General features: G+C 41.7%; 1 protein-coding gene across 1 annotated transcript in view; it reads left to right on the forward strand.

Annotated features, from left to right (window-relative positions):
* Positions 1-9308, forward strand: part of DYNC1H1 (dynein cytoplasmic 1 heavy chain 1) — a 45940-nt gene extending 36632 nt beyond the window's left edge. The window contains exons 64-78 of the mRNA XM_074825123.1: positions 451-526; positions 2130-2290; positions 2553-2664; positions 2747-2807; positions 3170-3293; positions 3621-3734; positions 4011-4181; positions 4392-4609; positions 4825-4928; positions 5325-5536; positions 6403-6556; positions 7345-7487; positions 7852-8020; positions 8391-8518; positions 8934-9308. Coding sequence (XP_074681224.1) covers positions 451-526; positions 2130-2290; positions 2553-2664; positions 2747-2807; positions 3170-3293; positions 3621-3734; positions 4011-4181; positions 4392-4609; positions 4825-4928; positions 5325-5536; positions 6403-6556; positions 7345-7487; positions 7852-8020; positions 8391-8518; positions 8934-9062 — 2076 coding nt within the window. The 3' untranslated portion in view covers positions 9063-9308. The remainder of the gene's footprint in view (positions 1-450; positions 527-2129; positions 2291-2552; positions 2665-2746; positions 2808-3169; positions 3294-3620; positions 3735-4010; positions 4182-4391; positions 4610-4824; positions 4929-5324; positions 5537-6402; positions 6557-7344; positions 7488-7851; positions 8021-8390; positions 8519-8933) is intronic.
* The last annotated feature ends 7284 nt before the right edge of the window (positions 9309-16592 follow it).

The raw sequence follows: 16592 nt of genomic DNA on the forward strand, positions 1-16592 counted from the left end.
TATAATAGTGCTTCTGTTCAACAGTGCTAGTCCTGTCTTATTTCTCAAGACTTACTTGTAGATGAAAGCTCAAATGCTTCATCTGGTATTCAATCTAAATTTTTATTCTAAAGATAGCTGATAAGATCTGAATGTTAAATGGGAAAAATCTTTTGAACTTGTGCATTTCATTGTTTAAACATTTAGCTACTTATTAGTATTTTTAAAGATCTGTTTGCAAATCCAAGGCTAGTAGAACTTAAGCTGTACTAAGTTCAACCCTACCCTAGCAATCTGTTTCCTCCTGAAAGTTGGTATGTAGCTGAACACTTCTGCAGTACATTAAATTCTAGATTTTAAGGCTGAGATTGAACATCTCTGTTGTACCATGAACAGGACCTGCACCTTGCAGCAGATTTTTGATGCTATGAAGCTTTGTTTCAAGTTTTTTTGCATTTTCTTTCAATATAGCAATTCTGTATCTGGCTGGATAGCAGTTCACCAGAGCAGACTGTACCATACCTTTGGACGGAAGAAAAACCTGCAAGTAAGTTAAGTTGCACTATTGTCCACACCAATCCTACTGTACTAATTTAAGTAGAATTACTATGATTTTAAAGCAATTCTGAAGTAGAACCTTAATTTGGACCTTAATGCCTGGGAAAATCATAAAGCTGGAATTGTGGAAGAACCTCAAGCCTGGTTGTTTTGGTTTTGTTTGTTTTCTTTTTTTAAAAAAAACACCCACCTTTTGTAAGCAATAATTACACTTGGACTCCTCACACTCTTTCCCTGCTCCAGCGAGGGGTCCCTGCCACGGGAGACAGTTCTCTGTGAACTGCCCCAGCGTGGGTCCCCTGCAGGGTCACAAGTCCTGCCAGCAAACCTGCTCCAGCGTGGGCTTCCCACAGGGTCACAGCCTCCTTCGGGCACATCCACCTGATCTGCCGTGGGGTCTTCCACGGGCTGCAGGTGGAGATCTGCTCCACCATGAACCTCCACGGGCTGCAGGGCACAGCTGCCTCACCATGGGCTGTACCACAGGCTGCAGGGGAATCTCTGCTTTGGCACCTGGAGCACCTCCTCCCCCTCCTTCTTCACTGACCTCGGTGTCTGCAGAGCTGTTTCTCTCACTCCTCTCTCCAGCTGCAATTGCAGAGATGTTTTTTCCCCCTTGTTAAATATGTTATCCCAGACATGCCACCACCGTGGCTGATGGGCTCGGCCTTGGCCAGTGGCAGGTCCGTGTGGAGCTTTATCAGACATGGGGGAAGCTTCTAGCAGCTTCTCACAGAAGGCACCCCTGTAGCCCCCACCACCACCAAAACCTTGCCATGCAAATCCAATACAAATAGTTTGGATTAACTGTAATTGCAAATCTGAAGGCAGCTCAGTATTCGAAAAAGCTCCAAGACACAGATTTTCTGACAACAGGGCTGGTCTACCAGAATGTCTCTTGCTGCAGTGGTACCCTAAACATGAAATCTTAATTCTTGCTGCATTAGTTGTTAATGCTAATTTGTTAAGAGTTAGAATTTAAGGGTAACTCTTGCCCTTCAGTTCCTCCCCTGTCTGAAAGGTAACATCAGGAAGTGTTCTCTGTCTGTGATCATGCAGGGTGCACTTTCTTATTTACTAGCTGCTATAAAGCTGCTTGACCATTAACTGAAACAACTCTAGAATCTATCCTATGCATGCTAGACAAGCATATAATACTTCAAAGTCTAGCAGAACAGCAGATTATTGAATCGAGTGAGAAGATGTGAAGAGATCTATTGTCCCTGGAAGTTAAAATCACTTCATGGCAGTACTTCTAAACCACAGATTTTGTAAACCAGTAGCATTTCAGTAGAATCCAAAAGCATGTTGTCAAGGTAGGCCTTTAAAGGGCTAGCAGATGAGCAATTGAGCAGGTGATTAAATTGTCACAGAAGACAAACCAACTGAAGATGGTGAGTTTCTTTTGACTGTCAAAGTGAAGACAGAATGTAAGTATTCCATTAAAATGTTGCAACAGATCTTGATGATTAACTTCCTAAATATCTAGTCTTCAATTCTCCATTCAGTTTTTCCCATCTTGTTCTGAAGAGAGGAAGGTGTTGAGGATGGTTTTCTTAACCTATCCATCTAATCCTGTCTCCTCTTTCCAGCTCCTATTGGACAGGCCATTCATCGCTTGCTTCTGATCCAGGCCTTCCGTCCAGATCGTCTGTTGGCAATGGCACATACCTTTGTTTCAACAAATCTTGGAGAGTCTTTCATGTCCATTATGGAGCAGCCTTTAGATTTGACACACATCGTAGATACAGAGGTAACCCGCTTGGTTTTGAAAGGCTAAAATCCTGAGGTAGTGCTTAGTTCCTTACATTAGATAGTGAGTAAAGCTATCCACTGGAACATTCTTCCACTTACCTTCTCCCCATTCTATGAGGAGTGGATTGTTTTCTTATTTGTTAATGTAAAACTAAGAGTAGCATAATGTCTTTAGCTGACCAGAGAGAATAAAGGCTGAGTTTACTGCATTCTCATATCACGTAGTGACTGATTCATGTCCTTTTAAACTCGGGCAACAGGTGAAACCTAATACCCCTGTGCTGATGTGTTCAGTGCCTGGTTACGATGCCAGTGGTCATGTTGAAGACCTTGCAGCTGAGCAGAATACACAGATTACTTCTATTGCTATCGGTAAGAACATACCTTATTTCATCATCTAGGCATAAATGAGATAGTTAACAGTAAGAGCTTTAGCAACCTTTCTGTTTTTTAGGTTCTGCTGAAGGGTTTAACCAAGCAGATAAAGCAATAAATACAGCAGTGAAATCTGGAAGGTAAGTTTTATCTCCTTTTTAGCTAGAATACTGCTTAGTAGAAAGGTAAACAGGGGGGAAAGGGGAAGTAATCTGTTGGCTAAATAGATAAAGCAGTGAGTAAAAAAAAAAAAAAAAAGGGACTATCTTCTGAACTGAAATTTGTAATAACTTAAGCACAGCTGTTCGTAACTTCTATTTGATTTAAATATTTTCAAGAGAAGTAGGTTGTAGCTCCAAAACAGGAAAGTTATCCCATTTACAGTACACAGTAACTGGTTCAATGTAGAAGATAGGTTTAAAAGAGGGAGGAAGATCTTGTAGCATTGTTACCGTATAAGCTGTACACTAAAAAGCACTTGTTCTGTTTCAAAATTTCACAGATGGGTAATGCTGAAGAACGTTCACCTGGCTCCTGGCTGGCTCATGCAACTAGAAAAAAAGCTACATTCCCTACAACCCCATGCTTGCTTCAGACTCTTCCTTACCATGGAGATTAATCCAAAGGTAACATTGATTTGAAATTTGATTCTCTGCTAGAGTAACTGGCTTGCAGAGCCAAGAGTGCTAACCAGCAAGCTCATGACTACCTTTCTGTAGTAAACAAAAAGGAGAATACATGCCTGTCAGGGTAGTTACTAGCTTTGGTTTCTGATAACTTAATTGTAGCTGGAAACTTCATACCACTCCTTTTGCTGCTTCCCCTACCCTCCAAAAGAAAGGCAGGGCTTTACTGTGTGTGCTTGCAATGAAGTTTTGAAGCTAATGCAAACTGTGGTTAGAGGTTTAGTGAAGGCTAAAGGATCTGGACTTCAGTTTATTGATCTTTTCTAGGTGCCAGTGAATTTATTACGTGCCGGCCGAATCTTTGTGTTTGAACCTCCTCCTGGCGTAAAGGCAAACATGCTGAGGACTTTCAGTAGCATTCCAGTTTCTAGAATGTGCAAGGTAAGGCTCCAGTTTGTGTAGATGAAAGAAAATGGAAGAATGTGTTCATTAAAATCTTACCTTAGATGATAAAAACTCAGCTTCTAAGATGTACATAGAATATTTTTTTCTCACAGAAGTAAAGTAGTTGCTTCTTCTGTTGGTAGAATTTATTCAGTTTTGGTAGCAATCTAGCAATAAATCTGATATTTTCTGGCCTTTTAGCAGGCTTTGATTTTCGTTAGGTCACTTGAGTAGTACCAGTTTTATTTACCCTTTTTTCTCTCTCCTTCCTAGTCTCCAAATGAGCGTGCTCGTTTGTATTTCCTCCTTGCCTGGTTCCATGCCATTATCCAAGAGCGCTTGCGCTATGCTCCATTGGGTTGGTCCAAGAAATATGAATTTGGAGAATCTGATCTGAGATCTGCCTGTGACACAGTAGATACATGGTTGGATGATACAGCGAAGGCAAGTAGTATTGTGTACTTAGGTATAGGTGACACTTAGATTACTTAAGATCTGCAGGAAAACCATCTGTTCTGGAAACATTTAGTAAATTAAAAGAGTAAGCACAAAAAACCTGATGCCAGTTTAACTTAGTTATTGAATTTGATTCCCCAATCAAAGGAGATATGAAAAGGATTGTTTCCTGCTAATTACATTGCATTTTACTTATAGGGTCGTCAAAACATTTCACCTGATAAAATCCCCTGGTCTGCATTAAAGACACTGATGGCACAGTCTATATATGGAGGTCGTATCGACAATGAATTTGATCAGCGTTTGTTAAACACTTTCTTGGAACGTCTGTTCACTACTTTAAGTTTTGATAGTGAATTCAAACTGGCTTGCAAAGTTGATGGACACAAAGATATTCAGATGCCAGATGGAATCAGGTATCGTTTTTTCCTTATCCTGATCTCTATGTACAAATTCTCTTTTTTTAAATTGAAAAACAAAACAAAGCAAAAAAAACAACCAAAAAACCCCACACCTATCCTGTATCTCTATGCTGGAGTTTAGCTATGTAAACATTTTTCTCAGGCAAAGAATTACCTTGCCGTTCTAATGGAGAAAGCCTTCTAATGAATATTAAAATTCTGACTTGCAGGCGTGAAGAATTTGTCCAGTGGGTTGAGATGCTGCCAGATACACAAACACCATCATGGCTGGGCCTGCCAAATAATGCAGAAAAGGTTCTTCTCACCACACAAGGTAAAAACAGAACTTTAACAATGTCTTGCATAGACTACCGGTCCACCATTTTAACTAAAAAAGCAGAAGAGATATATAAATCCTGCTGAAGAGTTGATAGCTTTCCCCTCCTTCAACATAGTTGGTCTAACTACTGCAAGGTAAGACACTCGAGTAGTCCAAAAACTGACCAGAAGCTTGTGAATTAAAAAAAATAGATACATTCAGCCTTCCAGATGTCAGGCTCCCATCTTGACTCTGGAAGGCTTTATTGTCAGCTCCAGAGCCACCTACAGCTAGGTAGTTCTGACTCTTAGGTCTAGACTGAGGAAAAAGTCCTAATTCTTGCACGTAGTGTAGGATGTTTTCATCTTGATGCTACTGCTTCTCTGACTAACAGCATATCTTCTGTTTTAGGCATAGATATGATCAGTAAAATGCTGAAAATGCAGATGCTAGAGGATGAGGATGATCTAGCTTATGCAGAAACTGAGAAGAAGACAAGAACTGATTGTACATCAGATGGTCGCCCAGCCTGGATGAGAACACTGCATACCACAGCCTCTAACTGGCTTCACCTTATCCCACAAACTCTAAACCATCTGAAGCGGACTGTGGAAAACATTAAGGTGAGAACTAAGGTTTATCTAATGTGGGCATAGGAAGTGCACAAGTTCTGGTGTACTGGAACAAGTGCATTGTGGTGAGTAAGTACCAATGAAACTGTTGGGGGAATCACTGGAACCTGTATTGATGCTGATTCTGACTGCTGTAGCTATGTAATGCCCCACTGGGTTTCTTGAATTGCTCTTGAAAGTTGGTTTATATCTTTGGGGGATTATTTGAAGAAACGCAATGACAAACTGTCTATCAGGGGTACCACTTCTGACTTCTCTGTGCTCAGGTAGCAAGAAACAAGTGCTCCCTGTTGTACTTGTAGCTCACTGACTGCTACTTGTTATCTTGCTTTTACAGGCAGTGCACATTAATTACTGCTAAAATTTAGTGATGGTCAGTGAGGGGAGCTGGGGCAGCAGCTTCTGCCAACTGGGAACAGGAATCGCAAGGGCTGGAGGAAGCTTTTGAGGTCTGGACAGTAGTACCCTAAGCTCTAACTTGGGAATAAACTCCCCCAGTTGAACATGCCCATGACTGCCTAACTGCTTCTAAAGACTTACTCGGGGATAGTAGCTGAGAACATTTTGTTGCTGATTAAAAGAAATCCAGAGTTGACTGGAAAGAACTGCAGCAGGTAGCCTGCATTAATTGTTCAGCCTAAGACTTCTACTTTCTTGCTTCTCCAAGGGAGGGGAGATTGTTGGTTGTAAAACAGTCTCTGCAGTCACTTCCTGCACCATAAACTGCATCTTCATGTTTAGTGCTTGTAGTCACAGTGTCACAGGTCAGTCCATGCAGGATTTTGGGGTTGCTTTTTGTAGCAGTTTTCCAGCAAGAACTTTGATCTGCAACTTACTTTCAATGTTTTGACAATCAGGATCCTTTGTTCCGATTCTTTGAGAGAGAGGTGAAAATGGGAGCTAAGCTGCTTCAGGATGTTCGTCAGGACCTTGCAGATGTGGTTCAAGTGTGCGAAGGAAAAAAGAAACAAACCAACTATTTGCGTACACTTATAAATGAATTGGTGAAAGGTATGGTAATTCAAATTAGCATCTCCCAGTGCTCTCTTTGCCTCTTGCACCCTTAAGTTAGAGGCTGTTATGGCTCAGCAGCTTAAAAAAAATTGCAGGAAGATTGGAATTGACACAATTACTATTTGACACAAGGAATACCGTTGAGCATAAAATTCCAACTGGTTTGGGTTTCAAGTTGAGATAGGTAATATTAGGCTCTTTTGTACAGTTCATATCAGCAGTTTAATCTCTAAGCTGAAATATTACTAAATTCCTTCAGTCTCTGAATTGTGACAGAACAAAGTTATTTATACCACTGAGTAATATTTCTCCTATAAAATTTCCTAGAAAATACTCAAGTTCTCTAAACCTCTGTTTCAAGATTGTACATGAATGTGGAATTTTCACAGACATTCTGCTTTTAGTAATACATGAAGATCTGCTGTCTGCTTTGAACAAAAGCATTTCCTGAAGTGCAGAGACTTGACCTCTTCAATTTTTTTCTAAAGAACTCAAGTCTTCGCAAAAACTTTAAAGATCAGTTGCTGCATTATATAGCTCTGTATAACTGAGGTTGCTGTTGATGGGTTTTTGTAACTGGACGGCATTTTAAATAAATACTAGACCTGGAGGCCATTTGCTTTGTAATCTTTGAAAGTGCTTTCACTTACTGAAGAGCCTTTTTAAGATAGAGGCTGATATCCTGGTCCAAATCTTAAATGGCTAGTGGGAGAAAAATTGTTAAAATAGTCTGTAACTTCAACTTGTATGCAAACAAAACTTAATTCTAATGATATTTTTCATAGGTATTTTGCCTCGTAGCTGGTCTCATTACACAGTGCCAGCTGGTATGACTGTCATTCAGTGGGTGTCCGACTTCAGTGAGCGCATTAAACAGCTGCAGAATATTTCCCAGGCAGCTGCTTCTGGTGGAGCAAAGGAACTAAAGGTATCTTGTGCTGACTTCTTCTAGAGGTTATTGGTGGAGCTGTGTAGCTACTTCATGGAGCCTTCACATCAAGGCTTCTAACTAGTTCCTCAGGCTGCTTCAGTCAATGTTCACTGAAATGTGCTTGTAAATACTGTTGAGTATCTCCTGATGTCAGAATGGTGAGGCTTAGCAGGCTAACTTCATACAGATTACAGGGAAACTTAGTATTTTAGCCTTAAAGCAGAAAGTAGTTTAGCAGTTACACAGTGCTCCACTAGCAGCAGGAAAATTATAATGTAAAAAGATTGCTGAAGTAATTTTTATGATAATAATTAATACTGCAACTGATTTATTTTTTTAATTATTTCTGCCCCCCACCTAGAACATCCACGTGTGCCTTGGTGGCCTGTTTGTACCAGAGGCATATATTACTGCTACAAGACAATACGTTGCCCAAGCAAACAGTTGGTCCCTTGAAGAACTTTGTCTTGAGGTCAATGTTACAACTACACAGAATGCAGTCCTGGATGCGTGCAGTTTTGGAGTCACAGGTAAACTTGTCAGAAAGAAGGGGTTCTTGCTCTAAAATATGTTCAGAAACTTCTGGTATTAAATGGGCTATATCAAATGAAAAAGATCGTATCATTGCAAAAGTTAATACTTTATGAAGTTATTTAAAGGTTAGTTTGATATCAGTTAGTAGGGAAGTACTTAGAGTGCTCATAAATCTCAAGACTCTGGTCAGTATATATTTAAATGGTATTGGATAGCGTATCTGTTACAACCTCTTTATTTTGCAGTATGAAATGCTTACCTCTCATTTAGTGGACTTAAAACAGCCCTTAAATGATACATAGGGAGACACTCTTTGTCTGGATGTATGAAAGCTCTTAGAACTCTAAAGTGTGTTTCAATTTACAGGCCTGAAGCTTCAGGGAGCTACATGCAGTAACAACAAGCTGTCACTTTCAAATGCTATTTCAACTGTACTGCCTATAACACAGCTTCGCTGGATCAAGCAGACAAATGCTGATAAAAAAGCAAATGTTGTAAGTATTGATAAAAATAATTTCAAAAAGAACTCTCATAATTACATATATCTAGTAGCTTTTCTCCTGAGGCTTTATGGATACTTTTATTGGGCACCACAAATTAAATTGTTCTTTTCTAATAGTGTTGGTTGGTACCTAAATTCTGGGCTAGCAGCAAACAGACCTAGTGTTGACCAGGTTTTTCTTTTGTAGTTAGATAAGACGGAGAGGCATCCAAAAATACTCATGCTGTTCAGGCCAAAACTCCTTATACCTATAAAGAAGGCTGTGTTTTAGGTGAATTTATTCGGCCTGGTTTTTTTTCTCATAGTTTGAGTAAATTCCAATCTCATACATACCATGTAGTATTACAGAAACTTCTTATACTCTTCAGCTGCCTTACATAACTCTTCTATATTCATGTTTTCCCCAGGTTACTTTACCAGTCTATCTGAACTTCACTCGTGCGGATCTGATTTTCACGGTTGACTTCGAAATAGCTACCAAGGAAGACCCCCGTAGCTTCTACGAACGTGGTGTTGCAGTTCTCTGCACCGAGTGAAAAGATTGCTTTGACTATAACGTTGTAGTAGTTGTCAGTCTTCTATGTAGTATTCACCTGTACTTTTGTAATCTGGTTAGATTGTCAGATGGATTTGTGTTAAGTTGACTAAAAAGAAAGAGATTATGCATTGGAAAGCTGATAGGCTAGATTTCTTTGAAGGAAAAGTGAATGAGATTTTTAGACGGTTGTGGTAGATGTGGTATTTGATGGATCGTGTAACATGAAATAAAATCTATAGCAAGACTGTTGACTCCCTATTTCTGGAAATACAATTCTTATGGTGATTTTTTTTTTTTTTGTCTGGAAAAATTGTACCTATGATCTTTTCAGAGAATAACAAATGTATTGCCTTTCACACAGCTCCTTCAGCAGCTGGCTCAGCTAACCTCCAGTAACAGGGACCTTGGAATGTAAGGCTTCAGTGCAGTAAGACACAAAGCCTGACTTTATCTGCTATGACATCTGATGCCATTGCATGAATTATTTGCAGTGCACTGGCTCTTGCTTGAAGTAACCTGTGTTTACACAGCTGCTGAGATGCATTCAGAAGGTGGATTATTCTAAACAAGACTTTCTTCTCCTATTGACCACAGGCCTTCCTCTTTCTTAAGGTGCTTTTATGGTGAAATAAGCCTCCAGTTTCATGTCTTGTTAAGCCCAGGAGGACAGCATTAAATGCTGAAACAGGGAGTTACAGCATTATATCAGACACTCACTTGTTACCAAATTAGGGGAGCTGAGAGTTCCTGCTAATTGCTTGGGTTGCTGTAATGGTTTGGGTATTCACTTGCTTTCTCTGATCCCAAGTAATCCATTGGTTAAGCATTTCTACTCACCTGATCCTCCTCTCAGAACAACTGTCCTCTCGCAGTGGCTAATGTCAAGTGTTCAAAGGTGCATATACAGAATACAGGTGCACAGCTTTTTAATCTCAAAATAGAAATCTAAGGAGTTCCTTCCAGCGGTTTCTCCTGTGAAAGCCGTAATTTTCTGAACCTGAATCAATGGTAGTATTTTTTTCTGTGATAGGTGGTTCTACAGCACAGGCCTATGCTGGGAGGAACAACTGTTATCTCAGCCTGCCTCAAATACTTGTTTCAGCTGATGCCTAGTAGTTGCCAAAATACAGAATTCTTGCTGTCTACCCTCTCCATACTGTTTTGTGTAGTTAGTTGCTGTAGGTTGAACTGTCCTGGCTGATTTTATTACCTTACAAAGAATGAACCCCAGACCAGTGCATCATGTAATCTTTGACTGCTGCTTGTACTCATACCCATGGGAACTACATGCATCATCCAAATCAGTTTTAACCATAATATAATGTCCTTGTTCTGTTTCAGCTTCTGAGAGTTGCTTTCTTTTCCATCACCAGAATATTATTATCTGGAATTCATACTGTCCTTCCCTCCAGGCTCATTTCAGATACATTCTACAGTGAGGAAGCAGGCCTCCTCCTAGCCGTGTTGGCTTAAATATGTATAAGCTGTAGCTGTTAGCAGCCTGGCTGAACATGTGCCTTTCAGCAACTACTTGTGCACAGCTCAGCACCTGGGCTGTGGTACCAGTTTACAGCTCCTGTAAAAATCTACAGTTAAAACAGTTCTACCTATTAGCAAGTACTAATGATGAGATCAGGAGAGTCTCAAATATGTTCAGCTCTTCACTTCCGCATTAGGCCTGAATTAACAGAAGGTGCATTTTCAGTTCAGACAGTAATCCACAGTTGGGTTCTCATACTGAATAAGCAGACTTTGAATATCTCAGTATATACTGTCCCACGTGGCTCACCTTTCAACTTATTTTTCTCCTGACTATTCCTGTATTATTTTTTCCTAGTGGATTATTTATTTTGGTATGGTGTGTTAAACAACTGGTTTAAGTGAAGTCCTCATTAGATTAGTTTGAGGGTCAGTAGTAAATTTTAGTTATCCTCAGATGAGGTGGTTGAAGACTATGCAGCAGTTACGACTTAAAAGGGTATGACCTCCCCAACACAGGGCTGAAGGGCTTGGCTGCATCACAAAGTCACATTTTTGAAGCTTTTCATGAGTTAATTCACAGAATCACAGAATCAACTAGGTTGGAAAGGACCTTGAAGATCATCTAGTCCAACCATTGACCTAACACTGCCAGTTCCCATCTACACCATATCCCTCAGCGCTATATCGACCCGACTCTTAAACACCTCCAGGGATGGGGACTCTACCACCTCCCTGGGCAGCCCATTCCAACGCCTAACAACCTGTTCTGTAAAGAAATACTTCCTGACATCTAGTCTAAACCTTCCCTGGCGCAACTTGAGGCCATTCCCTCTTGTCCTATCACTTGTTACTTGGTTAAAGAGACTCATCCCCAGCTCTCTGCAACCTCCTTTCAGACAGCTGTAGAGGGCGATGAGGTCTCCCCTCAGCCTCCTCTTCTCCAGACTAAACAACCCCAGTTCCCTCAGCCGCTCCTCGTACGACATGTGCTCCAGACCCTGCACCAGCTTCGTTGCCCTTCTCTGGACACGCTCGAGTAATTCAATGTCCTTTTTGTAGTGAGGGGCCCAAAACTGAACACAGTAATTGAGGTGCGGCCTCACCAGTGCCGAGTACAGGGGTAAGATCCCTTCCCTGTCCCTGCTGGCCACGCTATTGCTGATACAAGCCAGGATGCCATTGGCTTCTTGGCCACCTGGGCACACTGCTGGCTCATGTTCAGCCGGCTGTCAATCAACACCCCCAGGTCCCTCTCTGACTGGCAGCTCTCCAGCCACTCCTCCCCAAGCCTGTAGCGCTGCTGGGGGTTGTTGTGACCCAAATGCAGCACCCGGCATTTGGCCTTATTGAAACTCATCCAGTTGGCCTTAGCCCATCGCTCCAGCCTGTCCAGGTCTCTCTGCAGAGCCTCCCTACCCTCGAGCAGATCAACACTCCCACCCAACTTGGTGTCATCTGCAAACTTACTGAGGGTGCACTCGATCCCCTTGTCTAGATCATCAATAAAGATGCTAAACAGGAGTGGCCCCAAAACTGAGCCCTGGGGGACACCACTCATGACCAGCCTCCAACTGGATTTAACTCCATTCACCACAACTCTTTGGGAAATTCTAGAGAGATCTGTGGCCTAGTTGCAGTACACACAAATCTATAGCTATCAAGGGTTTGGGAGTTTTTTGCAATTAACTTCACAGTGTTCACCAACAGCATTTTTTGCCACTGGGGCAAGTCAGAGGGCAAGCACAGTAACTTGTGTCTTAGGGGGCCTCAATTTTATTGTTCTAACCAGTTTGTTTCCAAACTGATTAAAAACCATCTCCAGATTGAGGATAAGGATGAAAGCAAAGTTGCTTTAATGAAATAAATACGTAGCTGTTAGTAGAAGGGTGCAAGGCTACAAGTTATATAGTATTTTGAGTGGCTTTCTACCTTATGAAAGAAACTGCAAATTACAACTCTCTGCCAGTCATACAGAATTAATGCTTTCACAAGTAGTTGGTACCAACCTATTTTAAGCCATCATTATACTTTTATAGATAATAGTTCCCCTTCCATGTAAATGGACTACCCATATTCTAAAGGTGATAAAAGAAATTACCATAGATGAGAGGGAGATCAGAGAGACAGTTTTTGCTGGCTAACTGGCCTCCCATCAGTGTGCACCACCTGTGCAGCTCCCAAGTGATTGTTCTCACTAAGTAAGAAGAGTGCTCTCAGCTGCTGTGTTCAACTTCACATCATAAACTACAAACTGGCAGGTATACCATGACTGTATATCTAAAACATTGTTCAAAATAGGAACAGATATGTTAATAGCACAAATCAACTTCTCCCTGTTTGAAGGAGGGGAAAAAAAAAAAAAGCTAGATTGCCTTTAGTTGCAGTCAGTTCAACTTAATGCAATTCAGTTAGTTGTAGACAAACCTGTAAGATCATTCACCATACAGCTCCTTCCTCCTGTCTGACAGTAGGTCAGACCTATGAAGAGCCAAACACTGACACGAAGCAGATGTGAGGTAAGCTATAGCTATTGAAAGCTACTAGCAACCATGCAGTCCTTCCTTCCCAACAGAGCCTTGTAATACTTTTTTCAAGTTACTGTGAAACTGAGCAGGTGCCTCCAGGTGCTAGGTACAGGAGTCAGGCTGGTGCTTCGAGAGGCCCCAGGCACAAAGCTGTGGACATACCTTGGCTAGTTTTCACTTAAAACTGCCACAAAAGCTTGTTTAGTTGATTCTATCTTCAGGTGGATCTCAAAGCTTACAGTACACAGTGCAGCTGCATGTCTAACAGGCTTGAGCTAGTTTGTTTAAAGCTTGTTCAGTTCAGGTACCATCTACAAAAGAAATCTCTACCAGGTTCATTCTTCAGAACAAACAGTTTGTCCAATGATCTATTCATATCTCAGATTAAGTTGCACGGAATTTCTTTCTTCTTAGTTTTTCGCTAGCCCCTTCTGGAATGGGAAGCCCTTGTTTTCTTTTAATTAGAGGCTGTTTGGCCATTGTGCCACCACAATCAGCTGCTAGCATGCGCTGTGGAACAGTGTCACCTGGGCTTGCAAGGAGATCTGCAGAGGCTGAAGGGTTAATACTCATCGGTAAGGAATGATCAGGTGTCAGCCACACTTCTGCAGTTCTAGGCAGTTCAGATGATTGCAACAGGCTTCTCTGAAAATCCTTCTCTTGGCTAGGAAGTTCCAGGGGTGCTTTACAGTCACTTACTGTCTGAATTTCACTGACTTCTGTTTCTGGGCAGAGCCAGTCTGGAGGTTTAGAGAAGGACTCTTCATCTTCTGAAGTATCAGCATTCTCCAAAGCCACTGTTCTTGGGGAACTGTTTGCCCATGGTGCAACTTTTATACTATTTAAAGAGTTCAAGCTACAGTCAGAGTGAATGGATGCATCTTCTGAATCACCATCATAAGGATCTAAAAACTAAAATAAGCATCCACCATATTTAGAGATGTTTATTTGTCCATTAAAATAAATACAAAAGGCAACATACAGTGGCCTTTAAAACCACCTTCAACATAAGTCACAGACTTACTATGGAAGTTTTTCTGTTTACCCACACATTCCCACCTATATTTTAGTTTCAGGATGCTACACTGAGAACAAGACTGCTGCATAACAGCCAAACCTACTTGCAGTCCCCTGGAGTCCCTTGCTTTCTTGAGTCTTCCAGCAAGTGGGCTAGGCACAACCTATTTAAGAGAAGTTAACATAGGGTTTATAAAGCACCTTCCTGTGAATTATTGATCAAAGTAAAACCAGAGTAGGTAAAAATCCTAGAGAAGAGGAAGCCAGATTGTCCCCTTACTAGGAGACAGTAAAAAGCATACCTCAGTCTAACTTTTAAAGGCCTGGTAAAGTTAGTCTAAAGTGGAGGGACTGAGGAAAGCTATGGTCTTACTGCACTTAAAACAGTGCTATAAAGGGAACAACGAGTAATTGTATACCTTACCACCAGAAAAGTAAACCAAATCAGCATTTAACTAACAGCAGACAAGATAGATATAATTCAGAGAGCTTCCCTCCCACTCAGGTCCCTTTTTGTTCTTTTACATAGGGATGATCTGAAATTCTTCCTTATTAGTTGGATTACAAATTTGCTGTCCTTTGGAGAGTTCTGTAACTAACACAGTCAAACCCAGTCCTTCCAACCAGTCTCACTATCACTGCTGTACCACTGAGGTTTCAGGCTTCTTTTCCCTGCATGGTCAAAGATAGACTTGTCCAGACCTGAACAAAGAGCCTTCTTCATGAATTGATGCTTGAGAAGGACATCATTCTGCAATAGTGCTTACAGTCTGGGCCTATTAAAAAAAAGCCACGTAGGGAGACTCCCTTTCAAAAGCAAACCACAGGTACAAAGCAGTCACACAGAGGGGAAACATGTTTACTGCAAGGAAAGTGCTCCATTAGAAAGATCCACCACAGCTGCTCTGAGAATAAGCTGCCAACCGTTGCTGTGCCTGATTCAGAGGGGAAGGAGGAGGGTCTGAGCACCGCAGATGCAAAGCAGGGCTTGGCAAATCTGGACTCCTCACAGCAGGAACCTGAAAGCTTCAGTGGAAGAGCTGAAGTCCAAGCCCCTTCGCAACTGTGCATTTTTGTGGTAGTTCAAGGACACAGGGACATCCCCACAAAGCCAGGGGTAGTGCTGGGCAATGAAGAAAAGCAGCTTGTGCTTCTCCAAAGAGCCCAGAAATTGCCCAGCCCTGGTCTGGCACCTGCCACGGCACCCTCGGTGAGAGCAACCACCACCTTTGCGAGCCCCTCTTCCACCCAGCCTGGCCAGACTGCTGGACTTCCAGCCTTGTTTCTCCCAGAAGGAGACCACAGACAGCTCCAGCTTTCCCCTGTGCCTTCTTGAAGGTAAAATGGTGACAGGTTCCTGGCAAACAGCTTCTCTAAGCCACAGAGCACAGCAATTCGCATGTACTAACAGCAAGCATCAATTCTGAAGACTTTTTACCCAGAAATGTTTAGTTCTCCACTCCAGAATCAGCGGTTTTTATCATCAACATTAAACACTGGTTTGAAAGAACAACGCTCAGGAAGTTGCCAATACTCATAAGTAACTGCTACAGCAACAGAGCTGCTCTCAATCTCATCCAGAATGGACAGTCAGAAGGTAGAGGTTGTCCACCCAGAGCTGTAGAAATCCTGCTGGACCAGAGCTACTGAAAGTTAACCATCAGAAACAACTCAGTTCAGCTTTAAGCGCTTCTTAGCAAAGAAGTGCTTATGCTACATTTTGTCTACCTAAAACACTGACACTTTCTTGCCTCATCCCCCAGGAATCAGTTTTACTAAAATTAATAACAGTTGTAAGTAAGAGCCTAATGGACAGAATATAGTGTTGGGTTTGAGGTTGTTGGGATTTTTCCCCCCTTTCCTTTTACAGTCACAAAACCAAACACCCCAGCAGCCATGCATGGGACCGCAGGAAGAGTTGGGTACTCATCTGGGAATCTCATCACCGTCAAAGTGTTTCAGAGAGTCAGTTCTTACCTCCGCACTGGATTCAGACTCAGACTCCGTACTTGACTCTACTATGCATTTCTGCTGCAGAGGAGGAAGGGAAAGAAATGGTACTCAAAGCAGAAATTACCGCAGCCTCAGGTTGAAGCTGAAGTTCTAGTACAAACTGTAGATGCTGTGTTTCTCCAAAGCTTTCCCCTCTGAAATCAGCTTGTCCTTCCAAATATCCCATATTTGTGGTGCTGATTGGATCATGCAAGTGAGACATAAGGGAAATAATGGAAATCTTCCACCCCTGCCCCTCCCCTCCAAAAACCAAACCCAAAACACAATGGGAAGTTAACCAGAACATGCCTTGCATTTACTAGAAACAGTTACTCCAGGTCTGTAAATAACTTTACGAAATGTTTTTTGATTTGCACTGATGTTTTGTTTGTTTCTTTGCTTTTGGTGGGTGTGCATCTCAGAAATGTAGCTGCAGAGAAATGGCTAAAACTACATCCTCATTTTTTCTGAAGCTCTTGCTACAGAGACCTTACAAATAGCCCCCTTATTCC

This window comes from Strix aluco, chromosome 4, assembly GCF_031877795.1.
Source record: "Strix aluco isolate bStrAlu1 chromosome 4, bStrAlu1.hap1, whole genome shotgun sequence".
In the NCBI taxonomy this organism is placed as follows: domain Eukaryota; kingdom Metazoa; phylum Chordata; class Aves; order Strigiformes; family Strigidae; genus Strix; species Strix aluco.